This window comes from Condylostylus longicornis, unplaced genomic scaffold (genome assembly GCF_029603195.1).
Source record: "Condylostylus longicornis isolate FDR11 unplaced genomic scaffold, ASM2960319v2 ptg000048l, whole genome shotgun sequence".
NCBI classification, from domain to species: Eukaryota; Metazoa; Arthropoda; class Insecta; order Diptera; family Dolichopodidae; genus Condylostylus; species Condylostylus longicornis.
In genome coordinates, this window is record NW_026578017.1 from 22,843,587 (window position 1) to 22,865,252 (window position 21,666).

The 21,666-nt window shown below is 20.3% G+C and overlaps 1 protein-coding gene across 5 annotated transcripts in view; it reads right to left on the reverse strand.

Annotated features, from left to right (window-relative positions):
• The window catches only part of LOC129611210 (trichohyalin-like), a 112,354-nt gene extending 93,463 nt beyond the window's left edge, over nucleotides 1–18,891 (reverse strand). For 2 of the 5 annotated variants that reach the window (XM_055524208.1, XM_055524207.1), the window contains exons 1-6: nucleotides 18,517–18,889; nucleotides 6,138–6,257; nucleotides 5,827–5,997; nucleotides 5,491–5,735; nucleotides 4,466–4,712; nucleotides 2,614–2,669 (exon numbers count right to left, since the gene is read on the reverse strand). In XM_055524208.1, coding sequence (XP_055380183.1) covers nucleotides 2,614–2,669; nucleotides 4,466–4,712; nucleotides 5,491–5,735; nucleotides 5,827–5,997; nucleotides 6,138–6,257; nucleotides 18,517–18,661 — 984 coding nt within the window. In that variant the 5' untranslated portion in view covers nucleotides 18,662–18,889. Of the gene's footprint in view, nucleotides 1–2,613; nucleotides 2,670–4,465; nucleotides 4,713–5,490; nucleotides 5,736–5,826; nucleotides 5,998–6,137; nucleotides 6,258–14,528; nucleotides 15,183–18,516 lie in introns of those variants that run through there. The other 3 variants (XM_055524205.1, XM_055524204.1, XM_055524206.1) reach the window with 3 other exon arrangements.
• Nucleotides 18,892–21,666: the final 2,775 nt, after the last annotated feature.

Below are 21,666 nucleotides of genomic sequence, written 5' to 3' on the forward strand. Positions count from 1 at the left end.
TAGAATTCGAAAACAAGATACTGTTGAAAATTGCATAATGATAATTTTTATATGGTTTCTAAATTATTTTTTATCGAAATCCCATATCTTCATATTTGAAAATGTTTTAGACTTTTATTATATTGGATTCCCTATAAGTATGCAATAAAAATTTTGATTCGATTAAATATTATTTTGATAATTATTCCAAAGAAGAATTGATATAAAGCTGTACATGATGTAATTTCTCTATTACATTATAATTAACATAAGCCCAAAATGGCCCTAGTAGCTGAAGATGAAAATAATATTTCCATTTTTATAAATTATATTGATATAAATAAATAAAATAAATATTTAAGAAAATAATTTAATCTGAATTCGTTACAGTTTTCATAATTACATGCAAGAACTCGGTTTTGGTATTTAACTTACATAGAATGGCGTGATAATACCGACCCTTTGTTAGTAAAAGTTGGATTTATATAAAAAATTTAATATATTCTTTAAATAGAATTATGTAACCTGTCTGGACGCAAGGTTCTCGTTCTTATATAATAAGCACATGCACCATCGTCATGTGACACAGCTTGATATAATACGAGTATTATGGGGAATTTCGTCCAAATTCTCTTTCAAGTCTCTTCTTATATTATAGTATGTAAGTACTAAAATGAGTACTAGTACAGTAAAAAGTTTAGTGCTAAATTGCATGGAAATTGAGTAATGTCTTTTGTCTGGTAAATGAGGTAACAAGCAACTTTAGTTAACAATTCTCTTTTTAGGTAGGTTAACAATTTTCTTTAAATTTAAATAATATAAATTTAATGTAACAAATATGATTTTACTTTAATTCGAATTTATAAAAGCAGATTTTGCAATATTTCCTGCTCGAAATACTTTATAAATCTTCTTTTTATAATACTTATCGAATAATTTTTTTATTTTAATTTTTTGTGTTTTAATTAACATTTACATGTAACATATTTAGATAAATTCCTTAAGAGAACCGCGTGGCTTAGTTTAGCCACCTTTAATCGTACGCCACAAATAATCGGCGGTCTGCTGATTACGGGGTAAAGTATTAGTAAAACGGCATATTTGTTCTAATTGGGTTGCAGTAGACATGCTGTAGTGATCACGGCAGCCAAATAAAATTTAATATCGTTTTTGATTCAAATATTATTTTTCAAAAAATTGCACCCTTAAAATCTTTCTTGAAAAGCTGTAGTAGTTGTAAAAGCGTATTGTTATAAAGTTGATTTAAATTAGATGCCATTTTTTAACAATATTTTTCCATTTGCTATATATATTTTTCTATTCCCCATCATTAATGTTATGTAGGGCATTTCTGAAAATGCACTTCTATAGTTTAGAACTGCAAATCTTTCAAAAATTCATGAACAAATTAAATGTGCAGCTTTGAAAGCTCTGCATTTCTACATTTAAGAACTGCATTTTCAAATATACCCGTATTTAATTAATTTTTTAATAAAATTTATTTTTAATAATTTTTGCTAACCAAAATCAATTCTTATACAATTAAATTTAAAATAAATTTATATAAATAAATTAATAATTTTAATAAATTTTTCAAAAAATTGTATAGATTCTTATTTAACTATAAATAAGTATTGTGTAATTCAAAATCATTTTCATTTATTTTATTATATAATAATATTTTAAATATAATATATATATAATTTATATTAATTTATTATAAATTAAAATTAAATATAAAACTAATTATTATTTTGGTTTTCTTATATTATAGCAATTTTTATAAAAATTTAATAATAATAAGAATTACTTAAAATATTATAGATAGAAAATTTTGCAATAAATTTAATAATATATTTACATAATAATTCTATAATTAAGTATAATTAAAAATAATTTTAAAACAGCATTAATAAAATAATTTTTGAATAAAATATTATGAAAGCATACAATTAAATTAAAAAAATTAAATAATATATTAAAGTGTAAAAATAGTATATATATATATATATATATATATTTATATAATTTGTATTGAATGCATCCCAATAATATTTAAAATAATAATTAATAAATTAAATGGTAGAATAATAGAAATTTTAGAGAAATAAGAAGAAGAAAATAAACTTGTTTAGGAATTATTAAATTTTAAAGAATTTGCCAAGGATTAAATAAAATTGAACAATTGTAAAATTTAAAATTAAATTAAATATTTTTGATAAGATAAAAAAATTAATAAAATTTTTGAAAATAAAATAAACATGCTCTCAAAAAAAAAATTTTACTTTTACTTGTTTTTGTTTTAATTATTAAAAATTTGTTATTTTTTTTTTACAAAATGTTGTTAAAATAATAAATTAAAAATAAAAAAAAAATAAGTAAATAAATAAAAAATTTTTTTTTAAAAATTAAAAAATGCTTTGTTGTATTTAGTAAACTATAATTATTTGAATTTTTTTTTCTATATATTTATATATATATAATTTTGTTAATTTAAGAATTGTTTTTGTTTTGTATATATATGTTTAATTTTGAAATATTATATATATATATTTTTGTTTTATTTTAGTTTGAATATATTTTTTTTTTTCATATTATATAAATATTTTTTGTTTTCAAAATTATTGTACTTACTTGTTTTTGTGCCATTGCTTGCATTTGTTGGAACATTTGCCGTTCTTCTTCTTTGCCTAGAAATTAATTAAGAAAAATTATTATTAGGAGAAGAATTAACATGGTAATTTTTATTAATGTCAATTAAATTAAATCATGTTAGAGAATAAATGGTTACAGAAGCTGTAACATGTTGAAAGTGCAGCATTTTATATAAACAATTATAACAGCCTAATCATGTGTCTCGATTTTTAATTTCAAAATTTTATTCAAATTCAAATCAGAATTTTCCAATTTTTATAATGGATATTTCATTTTTCCAATAAGGATTATTGATTTTTTCAATTGATTTTTAGCATTTTTTCTCAAATTATCAATTGAACGTCTCACTTTCAAAAGGAAAGTTAATAATTTTTTTTTATACATTTTAGAAATACGAAACGAGATACGCAATACAGAACTACAAATATATGTGGTAGTTACTCATATTTTTCTTATTTGGCGAGTAAAATAGCGAGATCTCTAAATAATTAAAATTTGCAGGTTAGGAAAAAAACTTGCACCCTATATAATATTAGTTAACCCTTATATAATGTGAGGAAAAAAAGACGCATTAGAAAATTAATTAAATTTAAAATTTCTCAATACATTTTTCTCTATATTATAAAATAGCTATGCATTTTTTATAATTTTGTTATTTTATATTTAAATTTATTTCAATAAATTTCTGTAAGCGAAAATTTAATTGATAATATTACAATAATGTTACTATTTAATGTTACTGGCTATTTTTTCATTTATTTATTTAAAAAAACAGGAGGACTTATAGGATACACTTTAATTTAATAATTTGAAGTAATAGAATATTATAAAATGTTATAAAAATATTTTAAATTATTATTAATTGTGTATTTTGAATACCTATTACAATTTACCACTCAATTTAAAAAATAGTTATACTTTATATTTAATAATTATAAGATTCGTAAATTTATCATGTCTACTATAGGTTATACTATTTAAAATTTTTCATCATAGATTTCAATTAAATTAAATTCATATAGTTACATAAAAATATTATTGTTCTCTCTAAAAGAAAGGTACTTTTCTTCTACAATTGTACTCGTAATAGAAAATTTCCATTTATAAAAACATAAAATTCAAATGGAATTTTTTTACTTTTAATTACAATTAGTTTTAAAAATTTTTATTTATATTCATAATATTTATTATTTTTACATTAAAGTTTCTAATATTCTAAATTAAATAATCAAAAATGTTTACGAAACTAATTGAGATGAGTTATTAATATTTCTTAAGTTTTATAGTACATAATTGTGCACTCTAAAAGAGTTCGCCTAATTATATGCAATATTTTTGATTATAAGAAATTTATGGGATTTTTCATAAAAATAATTTTTCAAATACAAATAATTAATTTCTTAAATAAAATATATTAAATCTTGAATACTACAGATTTCTTAAAAAATTTTGAATGAGTTCAAATTTTAAACTAAATGTTTACTTTAGTATAACATTTTCGAATATATTGCAGATTAATACAAAATAAAATTATATATTTCTTAATTTAGTACAAAATTCTTAATTCAAAATCCCCAAAAATTATGATCTGTTTATTAAATCTAAAATTAAATATTAACAAACATTTTCTATTTCTATATTTTTGAAACATTTTCAAATTTTATTAACAAAAACTATACATTTTTCAAAATCTAATTGAATAGCAATTATAGTAACATTATAATAATATTTTATAACAACATTCAGTTTATAATAAGAATAAATTATTTTATATAAAAAACCCTGCACTTATGTTTATTATTCTCTAAATAATATTTTTATATAATCTTACCCATTCCTTTGCTTTGTAACATTTCAAGTAATTTTTTTATACTTTCGTCGCGTGCTATTAATGTTTGTTTTTGTGTTTCAACGCGACATTCTAAGTCTTTGATTGTTTCTCTTAAAATACCAATTTCTCTTTGTAAATGATCATTTTCAGCGTATATCGCTTCCATTTGTTGTTGCATTTCAATATTTGGTTGACGCATTCTCATTCGTAATTCTTCTTCTAATTGTCTAACCAACATTGCTTGTTTCTAAAATTAAAAAAAAAAGTTAATTGTATATTTTTAGTCTTTTATGATATAAAAATAATATTTTTATTGTATAATATGGCAGGAGTAGATAATGATACATTGGTAGGAGTATTATTATAAATTTTGTATCCAGAACAATATAAAATTTACTATAAGAATAGTGCTCACTTAAAGTAAAAAGTTGTTTAAATTTACTGTAAACCAATTGAATTTAATTAATAAATAAGAAGTTTAAAGAATTTTTACATAGAATTTCAAATGAAATCTCGAAATAAATTAATGGTATAACAAAATCATGGCCAACATTGATGGCATTCTTAATATTCAATGGGGTTTGTAAATTTAACAAAATAGGAAATATGTGGTGTTTATAACAAAGTCATTGATTTTGTTTAATTGAACTTTGAGGATGGAAACTAATTATCAAGAAATTTCAGAATTTGTTTTACTTAAGAATTTCGAAAACCCAAAATTAATAAATTTATACATGATTAAATAAAAATTTAGAACTTAAGCAAAAAGTGTAAGAAACTATATTAATTTTTATATTTACAATCAAATTAATTCTTAAATTCCAAATTAAAACAAAGTCTAATCTTCGTATGAATCTTTACATAATCTTTTTTAATTTGTTTAAAACTCTTATTGAAATCGTTATTGCTCTGAAAGACTTCTATTTTATAAAATTTTACATTAATTGAAGAACAAGATCATATCTCTCTAATTTTACATTAAAATATAATTAATTGACATTTGGATTTGTATTTTTTATTAATACCTGATTTTCGCTGCTTAATAATTTTAATTGATCATTTATTAAACTATATTTGGCGCTTTCTTCTTTTCTTAATGCTCTTTCTTTTTTTAATTCTGGTGACCAAAATGTTTTTATACTATGCATTGAGCTACCTAGTTTTTGATTTGTTAATTCTAGTTCACGTTTTAATTGTGCTAATTCACGTTGTAAGTCTGTATTTTGATGTTGCAGATCACCTAAGTATGCCCTATCCGATGATGGTATAACTAAAATTCGGAAAAAAAAATTTAGAAAAATTAATATAAAATATATACAAAAAATATTTATTAGAATTATTTTGATATTTTTTTGTTTTACCCATCGGATTCGGACTTTGCCTCGCTGATCTACCATATAATTCATCTTCTAAATATAAACCACGTTCTAATGATCGATCTCTTGAACGATCACGTGGTTCACGTATAGGAATAAATTCACGATCATGTGGATCAACTAAACCCCCACGGTCTAACGATTGATATCTTGTTCCTATATTGGAAAAAAAAAATTTAAAATTAATTAATATTTTTTTTTTTTGTATATAATAAAATAAATATATTTTTCAATTTTTTTAATATTATTCAATTTGTATGTGAAGTTTATAATTTTGAATTTATTTAAAAACATACTAGGATAATCCATTGCATGTGATATTGGTGGTCGACTTGCACTTCGACTACGATGATGCCCGCCACCAGCGGGGCTTACTGGTTCATCCATATCTCTATAATATGGGCTACCCATGGCTGCTGCAATAGAATTATGATGATGATAAAAGGAAGAGGAATAGGGACCGTAGTGCAAGGGGGAGGAATTGCCAAAACGTGTATAACGTAAGTTCCTTCCTATAAATCAAAAAATTGTAAAGAAACCAAAAACATAGAAAGTAAAAAAACCAACCAAAATTTTTCGAAAAATAAGACTTTTATTGTGTTTTTAAGTTTTTTTTTTTCAAATCAAAAAAAAAAAAAATAACTATAGAGTTTTTATTTAAAAAAAAAAAAAAACAAAAAATAATTGGTATTCAAAATAGTTATCCCAAGAAAAAAAAATATTTTTGAAAATATTTTTTATAGTTTCAAAAAAGAGATAGTTATTAAAAGAGAAAGAGACATAGAAAGATAAAGAGAGAGAGAGAGAAGTTTTTGTATTTTTTACCCAAATTTTAAGAGAAAAAAGTGTAACCGAAAAAAAGAAAATCAAAAAAGAAAAAGATTACTTAAGAGATTAGAAGGAGAACTAAAATTCTTTTCTTGTTCTAAAAATTATTGTAGAAAATCATTATAAAAACTATAAAATCAAAACAAAAGGATATTCAAAAGAATAACCAAGGATATTGTATCTCATATATTGTAGAAAAGCAAAAAAGGAAACCGAAAACAAACATTTTTCTTATATTTTTTGTGTTTAAGGATACTGCAGTTCTGTTTTTTTTGTTGTGAACCAAAAACAAAATTCTATAGGAATTCTTATTTGTTTAAATTTCTCTAATTAAATCTCCTAATTTTTTTTTTCATTTTGTAAAATTTTTTTTGTTCATTAAATATTTTTTGAAAAAATCTCTTATCTTTTGAAAATAAATAAAGGGTACCATAACAAAATTAATCTATTAATTAAAAAAAAGAAAAATTTATATAAAAATATTATTTAATTTGAAAATTATAACAGTTATAATATTAATATTAAAAGGTTGTAATCACAAAATTTAAATTTTAATTATTTTTTTTTTTTATTTTTCATACTGAATTTTATTATTATAGTATACTGATTTTGGAAAACATACCGATCGTATATAATATTTTAAGGACATTACTATAAGTAATTTATATTGTAAAAATATATATATAAGATATATTATAATATATATATATATATATAGGTTTTGTGTTTTTGTTATATAAAGTGTATAAAATTATGTCATTCATTTCAAAACAAAACCAAAAAAAAAAAATCTTATAATAGTATTTATGTATATATGTGTAAAAAATATATAGAAAAAAAAAATATATGTAGAAAAAAATTTGGATAAACCAATTTTGTATTAGACAGGAAAAAGTAAACCATATAGAACAAAAATTGAAAATTGAAAAAAAAAAAAAAACTAACTGAGAAAATTGAAAAAAAAAACAAAAATTTTTAAAAAATATGCCAGATTTTAAAAGTTTAGTAACTAAAATTAATCCAAAAGTAATATTATTTAAAAGACAAAAAAAAAAATAACAATAAGAAAACTAATTCAAATCGAGTTTTCCAATTCAAAAATTAAAATTTTCAATATTGATTTGAAACTTAATGAGTACAAGTCCCTCGAAATTTGAAAACAATATTGCAGTACCTATACATATAGAATTGACCTATACATATAGAATTCAAAAAGAGTGACGTAAAATCGTAGTAGATTTTATTATTAAAATCGACCTAATCAATTGTAATACCTAAAATCTCTTGTATTTTTCTTGAAAACAGTCATTTTTATAAAATTAGCAAAATATTGTCATTATTTTTTTATTATTTTATAAAAAAAAATTTCATGTTACTATCTTGAAAGTATCATTCTTTATTATTCTAATATTAAAATTTTTGTAATTTTGGTTTAAACGCAAAATATTTACAGGCTAATCGTGTATCTCGTTTTATCACTTCATTCTTTATTCAATTTCAAATCAGAATTTTTTCGTTTTTCTAATGGATATTTAATTTAGCCAATAAGATTCACAATTAATAGCCAATATTTTATAAAGACTCAATGAGATTCAATTTTCAATTGGATTTTTGCATTTTTTTTTTTCAAACTGTCGATTAAACGCCTCATTTTGGAAAACAAAGTGAGTAAATTTTGTATATATTTTACAAAAACGAGATATGCAATACGAAAAGATTCTTTTCTTTAGCCGAAAATTACAATGTACAAATATTTATGATAGTTACTCATATTCTTCTCACTTGTCGAGTAAAATATCGAGATCAGGCCCTTAAATTAAAAACAACTAAATTTTAATTTTAATTTTTCTTAAATATAAAATTATATTAATTAACCGAATTATAATATAATTTTAATAAATTTGATTACATTTCGTATTTTTTAGTTTTTTTTCTTGTCCCAATTTCAATTTTCAAATTAATTTTATAGATAATGAGAGTAGTTTAAATTATTCGAATTATATATGAGGCTGGTTTCTTTGTATATTATTTAAAATATTAAATTTATTTTTTAATTTTGTTATAAAATGAAAATAAAAATGATTTTATTTAATTAAAATTATTTAAAATTAAAAATGGAATCACTGTCCTAGTTAGTATAAGACCACTGTCACAGCCCATGCCTTTGTTAGTATAAGGGCGTCGCTTTTTAAAATTTTTTTGAAGAATGATACTTTCTGAGTAATGATATTAAAACTATTATACTTAAAATATGTACATTATATTATATACAGAGGTTATCATTTCATTTAAAAAAAAAGTTTTGAATTAAATTTTTGTTGGTTTGAAAATATTATTTACAAATGAAATTTTGAAAACCGGAAATTAACGGAAGGAAAATGAAATACACGCTTGTTTTTTTCTAAATACTTATATACTAAAAAATTTCAAGCGATTTTCAATTAATTTTTTGATAATGAGAAAAGCTTAAATGTAATGAATTTCCTATTTCCTTTTATTTTTTTGCTTAGTTTTACTTTCAATTTTATAATTGAAATATTTTAGTAAATTTTTGACATTATTTTACATGAGTTACTCTACGTATTTGAGTGATATTTTTCTTAATGAAACTAAAATATTTTTTTTACTATATATACAAGGCGTATATATATATAGAACTATAATGTGTATTTTTTTGCTGAATGAATTGACCATGAGATTATATTTTGCTGTTTTTTTTTAAGTTGAATTTTATTACTATAAAAGTAATGAATAAATTTTGATAAATTGGATTAAAGCCAGAGAAGTATAATATTAATTATACTATGTATATATAGAGAAGTATTAAAATTTTGATGATCCAATCAAAGAAAAATATCACAAGTATAGAAATTACGATTAAAAATTTTTTATCGTAAAATTACCGTATTTTTTTATTTTTAAAATTTACTGTAAAAATTCACTCCTTTTTTCTAACATAATTTGAAATTTACTTATCTCTCGTACGTACTTATTAGTATTTTTCCAATGATATGGGAACATCAAATTTTAATGAATAATAGATTTTGGATTATTTTACGATATTACATAATAGCTATAAACTTGTTACGTTTTTATATAAAAATAAACTAGCTTTTATATTTTAATTTTCAAAACTATCGAATAGAACGAACAAAGGGAAAATCTTTATTTTTGTACCATCATACATCATGCCAGATCGTCGAGACGGCTTACTTTGAGAATCTGATTGATATTGCTTTCTTTTTTCAAAATTTTGAAAAAAAAGCATTATCTAAAAAAAAAAAAATAAAAGAAGAAGAATTTTTTAATTAACGTAAAAAATTAAAATAATAAAGAAAAAAAAAATAATTTAAAATAAATTTTAAAATTAAAAATATTAAATAAAAAAAAAAAATTACAATAATTTGTAAATTATATAAAAATTTTATTTTTTTTTTCTTAGCATACTTTAAAATGTTTTAAAGTTATTTTATGTTAAATTTTACTCATTTTTTTCTGTAAATTAAATGTCTCCTATATTCATATAGCTATGTATGTTTATTAAAATTTTATTATTAGTCTAAAATGTGTACATAATTATACAAGAAAAAATAATGATATACAAGTATAGCATATTTGGTTTTTAGTTAAAAATTAATATAGCATGAAATTTATCAAAAATATTTAATATATGAATTATTACTGGATATTTATACTACTATAAGTGGCAGTTGGTCAAAATAACATCTACGTATCTATGAAAGTAAATGAGAACGCGAAAAACTGATTACATAAACGGAAAGATCAAACTTGAAAACCTATGAAAGTGGTCCTAACTCAAAAATCACGAAAATGGCGTAAGATATGTACGAGTAATATAAAAATCCGATAAAAAAGCAATTTGATAAGATATTTTAAGAAATACATTTTTACGATAAAATGTTGGATATCGTAAAAAATATATATATCGTAAAAATTTTACGATAATATTTTTATCGTAATTCAAATATATTTCATTCAAAATAGGAGGTTAAAATTTTTTTTACGATATATGTTGAGGTGATTTGGGTTCTCAGAGTGATCATCATTTCCAGAAAAACTGCCACATAAAATTAGATGGTGCTCATTTTCTTATACGCAGAGTTATTTTAAAACTAAATATCTAAAATAATTTTAAATTTTTATTTTTCATAGTTATTTAATTTTCGAATACGATATTACAATTAAAAATAAATAATTTTTCTAATAACTTAAATTAATTTAAAATAACTTAATTTTTTCAAAAAGTTCAATGAATTTTTCGAATTAAAATTAAGTTGTGTTGATCAATAATTTTATATAAGAAATATTTACTCGAACTTGAGTATAACGTTTTGAATAAATATTTTTGAAAAGGAACCCATTTACATTTCATATAATTTATGTGAATAAAAATGTTGCACACAGATATTACGTATTATAAGAAGTATTCAGAAAATTTCCAATATTAATAGAATTTATAAATTTTTGTTATATATATAATTGTATAAGTAATAGGAATTTATAATTATTTTAGTTATATTAAATTTTTAATCAATATGAATATCTTAAATTTTTCAATATTATTATGAGCAATATAATAATCTAGCAATTTTTAAGAGTAATAGATTATTATAAATTAGATTATGATATCTGAATGCTAAATTGAAATTGCCTTGCATATAATATAATTTTTACATAATTAAAATATAGACTACAATATTAATGATCTTTAGCATTTTACGATATAATTAAATTTAATTTACAAGAATATCATCAATAAATCATTTATAATAATTATGGTAATTAATAATGAATTAATTAATTATTTTTTTTTTTTTGATAATGAATATAATTAATATAAAAATTTTTAAATTTAATATTTTTATTAATGAATTTTTTTTTTTTCAATCACTCTAATGCGTTATTTATTAATTTGTATATCATCTATAATGCAGAAATTATTTTTCAGATAATATATGACATATATATTAATATATATATATATATATGGAGAAATGTATATTATGTACACATGTATATAGACATATTTTCTATAAAAATAAATTTTAAATGTAATTGTTCGAATTTATTTTATTAGCTTTTTCCTATAATAATAATATTAATAATGATTTTTTATATATACAAAAATAAAATGTCAATCAAAATAATGACACATTTTCTTTCTATTGTCATAAATGACATCATTTTATGTCATTGTGAGTTGCATGATATTATCATGATGTCATGACATCAATTAGCGGATGACATTTTTAATTGATTTTTTGTTTTTTACTTGTTTAGAAACTAGAATAAATTTTATTAATTTTAAAATTAATAAAGTTTTTTATTTTTTTCTTTTTTTAATAGGGAAGGAGCAGAAAATAAAGAGAAATTTTATAGGACTGTAATTATAATTTTGTGTTGTTGTGTGTATTTTGGTTGGTTTTTTTTTTTATTATTGAAATTTTTTAGCTTAATTTATTTTTAGTTCGTTTTAAAGTGTTCTTTGTTTTTTTTTTTTTTTAATTTGTATGAAATTTTTTTTTATTTTTTCTTTTGTTTTTTTTTTTTTTTTTTGAAATATGGGAATGGAACATTTCGAAAAACACTTGTATACGCAAAGGCAATATTTTTTTTTTGTTTGTTGTTTTTTTTGTACAAAAATTATAAAAACAAAAACAAAATGTATGATAAAAAATGTTTTTGATTTTTTATATTGATTTTTTTTTTTTGTAAAAAATGAAAACATAAAAGAAAAATTATGCTCGAAAATAAATTTTAAAATAAATTAAAAAGAAAAGAATAGTAGTTATGAAAGAGTTTTTTTTTTTTGAATAAAAATAATTATAGAAATTTGAATAATTTATTTTTTAAATTTTATTTTTTGTTGTTGTATAAAATTTATTTATAACAAATTACTTTTGATATTTTTGTTTTTGCATAAATTTATTTGGTTCTCTGGTGCTGTTTTCAAAAACCGGAGATGGTAAAAAAAGTTTTTCATGCGAAAAAATGCATATGTTTTTTTTTTTTTTTTTTCTTATTTATTTTAATAATATTAAATTAATAATTTTTGAATATTTTAATAATATTGTATATGGTTTAGTTTTTTGTTTTAAAGAATTTGCAATTCAAAAGCATCATAGCATATCTAAATATTATTTTATTAATTTTTAAAATATTTTGAAGAATTAATAAAAATCTTTCAAAATTTTTAAATTTTCATATTGTATAACAGTTTATATATTTTTATATTAATTAATATTTTGAAATAATATATTTAAATTTTTTTTATCCTACTTTGCTCCTGGGAGTATTATAGGGTGATATCGTAAATAGCACAAAATCTGTTTCTCACGTCATCTGATTTACTAAATAGGTGACGAGCCTGCCGTAGTTTTTTCTTTATGCTAAATAATTAAGAATTTATGGAAATATGGTAATTAGTTAATATTAATTTTTTTAATTTTTATATTTAATGTATATGTACTCGTATATTAAGCTATATAATTTTGAACAAAATTTTTATAGTGATTTGCCAGCTCTTTCTGACTGGACTATAAATTCGAGACTTTTCAGTTAAAGGATCAGTGCAATAATAGGCAATAACCAATGGTCATGTCATGTTCAAAATTATATTTTAAATTATTTTTTAAACATGATAGATTCTTAGATTTAATAATTTAGGACATGATATAAATAATATATTTTAAGATTTTATAATTATTTAAATTATAATTAATATTTTGAAATAAATGAAATTTCTTTTGAAGAAATATGGAAGGTATTAATATGTATTATACATAATGTATGTGTAGTTAATAAAATATATTTTTAACATTTCGATTCTTGATTCAGCGGTTATTCTCAGTTTCAATTAGTTAGCTGTAAATAGCATGTAAATAATCGATTTGTTAGCATTAAAATATAATGAATAAGCATTATGTGGAAACTGATTAAATTTTTTTTTTTTTAATTTCCAAACATTATTAAAATTATAAAAGTTTTGAAAAAATTTAATGCCGTCTTTATGAATAACAATAATATTTTAAGTTGATCTTTTATTTTAATAGAAAATATTTTTTCCCAGCAAGCACAATAATTAGCGGAGTAAAATACAATTTGTAACTGTAAAGCAGATATTTTTCTTTAATCAAATTTCTGGATTTAATCAGAAATTTTACAATATAATCCGGAAATATAATTTTTAAATTTCTAAAAAATTCTCTTAAAACGCATATTTCTCTTAAAAAAAAAAATTAATTTTCTCTTTAATATTTTGAAAGATTTTATAATTCTGTTCTTGTTGTTTTTTTTTTTTATTTTAGTTGCACTTCTTTGAAATAAAAAAAAAAATTGTTAATTCAAATATTTTTGTTTTTTTCGTTTTACAGGCAAGCAAAGTTCGAAAATGCAAATTTTGAAAAAAAAAGTTGGTTATTTTATGTTGGTTTGTTTTTTTCTAATTATATTTTTTGTGAAAATTTTCAAAGTGTTGCATTTTATTTAATTGAAAAAAAAAAATAAATTGTTTGAAAGCTTTTTAGCAAAAACCTTAGCATTCCTAAGAAATGAAATCAAGAGAAAAAAAAAAATCAATAAAAATAAAATTAAATTTTGTATGTTTTTAAAATAAGAAAAAAAAAATAATTATGATTTGAAATTAAAAAAAATTTCAATTTAAAAAATAAAAAAAAAAAAAAATAATGAAAGCATTTTTATGTTTTTCTACTATGTAATTTTTTTTTTTCTTCTGAATTTATGTTTTTTTTTTTTTTTTTTTAATAATTATGTAATTTTATTATTATTTTATTTAATTTATTTTTTTTTTTTTGTTTTTTGTTTTTGTAAATTCTTACCGAACTCAATTTTGGAAAGTTTTTTTTTATTTTAGTTTCCTTTTGACATATAAAAATTTACTGGCGGCAATCTTTTTAAAATTTTTGTGTTTTGCTTTTTATTTTTTTTTTGTTTGCTTGTTTTGTTTTCTTGGCTCTCTTTCTATATTAACCTTTTATGTATATATACAATTTTACAAGTAGTAGTAGTAGTAGTAGTTGGTATTGTTGTTCCTTTAATAGTTGTAGTAGTAGTTGTTGTTGTAGTTTTCGTTTTCGTTTTTTTAGTAGAAATAGTAGAATGTTGCCATATGTTTCAATTTTGTTGAATATTAATTTTTTGAGCTTTTTTAATATTTTTTTTTTTTTTTTGCGTTATTTTTGTTTTATATATAAATGTTTTTTTGATTTCGAAAATTTAATGTTGTTGTTTTATTATTATTATTTTTACTTTTGTGTGTGTATGTTATGTAAGCGATTATAATTATTTAATTTATGGTATATTGTTAAAATTTTCGCGTTCTATTTTATTATACTATGACGAAATCGTATAAATTCGAAGTTAATATTTATATAATAATAGATATTTATATATTTGATGTTCAGATGTATAGTGTTACCGTTGCACAATGAAATTTTAATGAAGAATTGCTGCCGTCGTTTTATTATTTTTATATTATTGTTTTGTTTTTTTTTTTTTTTTTGTTTTATTAATGTATATTATTGTATGCTATAGTTATGAATTTCATGTATGTTTTTTACTATTTTTATTATTTTTTGTTTTGAATATATAAAAAAAATAAAAAAATTATAATATAAAAAAATTATTAATATAGTTTTTTTTTTTTTTTTTAAATTCTTGTTCTTGTTGTTGCTGTTTGTGTTTTTTTTTTTTTGTTTGTTTGTAATTAGGCTGTTATTATTGTGTAGAGTTTCGTTTTGAGCTTAAAACTATATAAAATTGTATAAAAAGAAAAGAGAAAGAAAAAAGAAGAAGAAGAAGAAGAAAAAAATAACAATAAATAAGAATTGAAAATGAAATAAAATTAAAAAGAAATTTTGAAATTTTGTGAAAAAAAAATTTGTTATACAAAAAAAAAAAAAAACAAAAAAAAAATTATAAAAAAAAAAAATTAAATAAATAAAAAAAAAATTAAAATGTTTTAGGGAGGCGGCAATTTTTTTATTATTTTGTTTGTTCAAAATTAAAAACCAAAAAAATGAAAAATTTTGAGACAAAATAAAAATAAAAAAAAAAGTATGCGAATGAATGTTTTATTTTTCATTTTGTATTTTTTTTTTTTTTTTTTATGAAATTTTTCACATGCGCATGCGTGATTGAAAAAAGAAAAAAGAAAATTTTTATTATTAAGAATTTAAAAAATTTTTTTTTGGTTTTTTTTTTTTTTTTTTTATTTATTTTTAATAAAAATCATATTTTCTATTTAAGATTAATTTAAATAATTTTGTTTTTTTTGATTTTTGATGATTTTTGATTTTGAAAAAGAAAAAGAAAAACAACTAAAAGGTTATGAATGGAAAAATTAATAAAAATTTAAAAGCATACTTTTTTTTTTCAAATTAAATTCCAATTAGGTTATTTTTTTACAAATTTAAAACAAGATGAAATTTATTTACTAATTTTTTGTAATTCAAATTGATTTCTATTGGTATGAATGCAATCAATAAAGACAACTATAGTTGAATGAATATTTTTAATATTAAATAGGAATTTTGTTTTTTAATGGAAATTGGGTATACCTACATAATTATATTCTATATACATTACGTTTTAATTTTGGGGAATAAAGAATTAAAGTTTAATAATTAAAATTTAATAAAAGAATGTACAACTACATTTACGAAAATAAAAATTAGAAAAATAATTAAAAAAAAAACAAAAAAAAATTAAAATTAAATAATTGTAAATGTAAAATAAAAATGTTGATGATTTCTGAATTGTTATACAATAATATGAATGGAAAAAAATTATTTAAATAAATTAAAAATTAAAATAAATAAATGGTTAATAATAAAAACAAGAAATTTGACTAGATTTTACTATATGCTAAAAATGCAAGAATTTTAAGATTAAAACTAAATATTTACTATAATATCGTTTAGTTTTTTTTTTCTCTGTGAATTTAAATTTATACTACAAAAATAAAAAATGTTATACAAAAGAAAATTATAAACTAAATTAATTAAAATGAGCATAATGATTTTATTTTGGTGAATAATAAAAATATTTATATTATGATTATATTATTATTTTTTTTAATATTTGAATAATAAAGTGAGGTGAATTTGTTTTTTTTCTTAAACATTTATATATTATTTTTGGGTGAATTAAAATTGTCTTATTACGGTTCGGTTCAATTGTTTTATAATTCAGAATTTTGTTTTTATAATCAAAGATTTAATTAATTAGATTGTTTTACAAAATACGACTATTATTGAAAAAATGTAAAAATGAATAGTTAACAATTAATAAAAAATTTAGAATTACAAAATGGCACCTGTGCTTCTTTCTCTTTGAAGAAATTAAAATGCTACTTTTTGAAAAATTTTAAAAGATTAAAGAATATTTTGACATAATTTTGGCATATTTTGACATTATACGTGCTCACATTTAATATATTTTTCAAGTACGAAATAATATCAGAAAGCGCTCAGAAAATAGATAGTAAGTTACTGTTCCCACTTTCTATTTTAAAAAACTACTTATTGGTTCGGCTCTCAAAATATAACTATAAGATTTATAAATATTTAAATCTTTATCAATCATTAGTTATGCTCTTTTTAAATATTATTAAATTTAATTTATATTTAATTTTAAATTTTCATTTTTTTGTAGAAATTAATGAAATTGTGGCAAATTTGTATAGAAAATAATTTTTTAATCAATGTTTGTTAAAAATTAAAAATTTCACAGGAATTGTGAAAAGTCTGACGAATATTTAATAAAATGCAGATATATTCATTTTTGAGCAACAGCCTGTTACAAAAATAAAGAGTACCAGTTATTTCCCGCATATATTTATAATTTCGGGACAATGTGACATAGAGTTACCATCGGGGGCTTGTTTTACAAGTGATTAATTGCTTTTTATTTTCGATCTTACAATTAATTAGATTTAATGAGCTTCATCTCAAATACTGTGTGACTCACAGTATTTGAGATGAAGCTCATAAAAATCACAATTCTTGTTTTTTTTTTTGGAAATTTTTTTTCAAAAACTTTCTCGAAAATTTGTGTTGTTACATTTTTTTTTACTTTTTTGGATGCGCTTCAGTGAGAGATAAAAGTTAAGCCGATTAAGTATAAGATTTTCCTCTATTTTTCATAGTTTTGCCAGTATAGCGTGTAGTTCATACATTTTATACAAACATAACATATAATAAATATTTTTTTAACATCCTGTATATGAAATTCCTAGTATACTTTGAACATTTTTAAAAAATTTTAAAAATAAATAAAATTTAACTATTATTAATTTAAGTAATTTGTCTACTCATATGAAAATATTTTTCTCGATTTTTTTTCTATTTAACTATTTTGAGGCGGTCAATAATAATAATAGCCCGAATAATGAAGAAATGAAAAATTGTTAAAAAATTTTTATTTTGCATTATTAATACTTTTAGGAATTTAATTTAACTTCCAATACATTTATGTCTAAGAGTCTATGTCTAATAAGATTATGCCAATAAATTCTTTGAAAATTTATTGGTGCCGAATTTTTTTAATATCTTTGCCATAATTTATTTTTTTTTTAATATATAAATGTTTAAAATTGTACTACGAACTAAAATATTATTGAATATCTATATAATAAATATAATGATAATAATGTGATATTTTTTTTTAATATATTAAAAAAATTTTATTTATTTAATTTTATATTTAAATATATTAAAGTGAATAAAAAGAAAAAAAAATTTATTTAATGTAAATTGCTATTTTTTGATTTTTTTTTTTCAAAACATGATTTTAATGAATATATACCCAAAGGACTTGCACGTGCACCGTAATCACGTGATGGTGAACGATCCACAGTTGGTAGTTCTGTTGTTAAACGTCTAGTTGAACGTCCAGGACTTCTTACACCAGAACTTAATGTGGATACTGGATTGTAATCGTCACGAGACATAATATTCCGCGATTAATTCGCGGTAAAATACATCCCTTTTATTAATTCTATTTTATTTATTTTATTATTATTATTATTGTTATTATTATTATTTATTATTATTGTTGAATACATGAAGTAAATATTATTCTATTCAAATTTATTTTGAAAAAATTTTAATGGTATAGGCATTTATTTTGATGAATTTTGCGTATTTGGTTTTGCTTGAATGTTGATATTTTCCTCCTTATTTATTATTAATATGTAGTTAAATATCTAAAAATAAAAATAAAATAAAAAAAAAATGTTTATAAATAAAATTTTAATTTTTGAAATGTATTTTAAAAATGTATAGAAAATTCTAATATATTTGATTTAGTGAGAATTTAATAAAGTCAATAATAACTAGTATAAAATTACTGAATTTATTTTTTGAAAAGAAGCTAATGAAAATAATTTTCTACATTAAACATACCGAAATTAATTAAATTTTATTGTCTTAAAGAAAATGGTGACTCCTGATTAACACCATGTGATTACACTATTAGAGTAAAACATTGTCGGCTGTCAGAATACAGAGTTATCGAAGTTACAGTTTTAATTAATATGAAATTTTTATTAACACTAGGAACAGTGTGGCGTACTGCACAATAAAGAAGAAGAACCGATTGTGCTCATTCGTTTTAATATTCAAAAATTTTATCTTCTATTCTTTTAACAAAGAAAGCAAATTAAAATTTTCAAAAAAAAAATTTTAAACATAAAAAATCTTTTTCCTCTATACTAATATAATGGGAAAATGAAAAGATTATATATGAAATAATATATTCTAGAATCTAGAACATTGGAATCTCATTAATATTATCATTTCATTATCAGACAAATTTTTGCCTTTAAAATAACATTGGTTTGTAATTAACCCAAATTTACCTTCAATATTCAATGTTGGGATAATTTAATTATAATCTTTGGTTTGTAAATTAATCCTGTGGTATTAATTGACCCAAATTTTAAAATTCTATTTTTAAATATCACAAAAAACCAAACAGAAAAATATATATAAATGTGTAGGTATACATAAGAAAGTAACAGGAAAATTAACAATCGATATTTGCATTTTATCGAAATTTTGCGAATATTTTCCTTTCATTGTTTCGAATTTCTATATATACATACATATAATATGTAACATGTGTATAAAAAAAAATATTTTAATTTTATAAATAATTTGACGAAAAATAATATTAAAATTCAATCGTATTAATTTACAATGAAACATAAAAGAAGATCGTTATTCTAGTATAAAATTTATGTAAATTGAAGGGTATAGAACGAGCTTATATATAGAGCATATGGGAAAATAACATAACATATGGGTGCATAAGTGCATCTGAAATATCATTGGAAATTTTATTCTTTCCTAGACACATTGTTAATAAAATAATAAACAAAAATAAAGCGTAACATTTTGTATACTGGACAATGAGCTTAGTACAAACATTTAGTATAACAAAATAAACATCAGTTAGTCAATAAACCTGGCTATTAGTAACTATAACTAAAATCCTCATCATTAATAGATTAAAATGAAGGGAACGGGCAAGGGGGAAGGAAAAAATAATGTTTGTAGTATTCATTTAATTTTAATAAGTAAATTAAAAATTAGGCACCAAAAACCAAACGTATTTAACTACTGTACGTCAAGTTGATAGAAAGCGTTACATAAATTTAGAATAAAGTAAACAAAATGAATGCTACTTATGTTCTGGCCGTATGTAAGTACCCTTTTAATTATTTTCGCATGAAAAGCAGACGAATACAAGTTAAGTTCGTGCAACGTTCACGTTCCTGGCTTATGCATCCCATAATCTATACTATGACGTAGAACGTTAAAGATCTCGATTGGCCTTAAGTTACTATAGTATTATAAGATTGTAAGAAATTCGACCAAATAAAACCGGGACAATCACGGTATCCACCAGAAGTTGATGAATGAAAACTATATCGGAAATCACACTACGACTGACGAAACGATAAAAGTGACGAAGTGTAAAAGTTTTTTTAGTCATAAAAAGATCAAGACTAAGACCAAGAGCAAGACCAAGTTTATTTAATATTTTTTTTTTAAACTTTCAAAAAGTTACTTAAAGTTATTTTCAGTTTGGTGATTCTTCATCAAACAATATTTCAATTAAACTTTATATACTAACAAATTAATTTTTTGAACTTCACAGTATTTATACAAATATATATATATATATATCTATATATATACATATGAATATATACATTTACTTTTCAAGCAATTAAATATCATTCTGTTTAATTTGAAATAAATTTTTTTTTTATTTAACACATGTATGTAAGTATATATAGCAAGTATAAATGACCCAGTTCCCTGGAAAACTTTAATTTCCGTAAATAAAAAAAGTAAAATAACAATAAAGAAAACAAAATAGTAGAGGCACACTTTAAAAAAATAACAAATTTTTTAAATTATTTCGAATTTCAATTAAATGTTGGATAAAAGTGATATAAGATACAAAATATAGAAAATTTATATATACGCCAGTTTTAATATTGTATAAGGCTTAAAAAGTCATTAAATAAATTCTACAATTTTCTATATTATTTACTCAATGATTTTTAAGGTTAAACAAGTTAGTATGTTGAAATAAATAAAAAATTGAAATTTATAATTTATAAAATAAAAAAAACATTTTTTGACAAGGACTGGGGCAAATTTAGAATTCGGCTAAAGATTCTAGACTAATTTGAGTCTTGCTGATTTAAATGATTTTTGTTTTGTTTGATTGGATAATTAATTAATTTCTTAGGAATTTCAGTTTGTCGTATTTTGAACTGATTCAATACAGTCCAATTTTTGTTATATTGAAACTGTTATACTACGATGTAAATTGCAAAATATTTTCTAATTTTAGTGTCTCGAAAAAAGACTTGAAATCCGAAATAGCTTCTTTCAGCCCATTTAACGTCGTCTTTGTGTTTATTTGTGCCAAACGCCG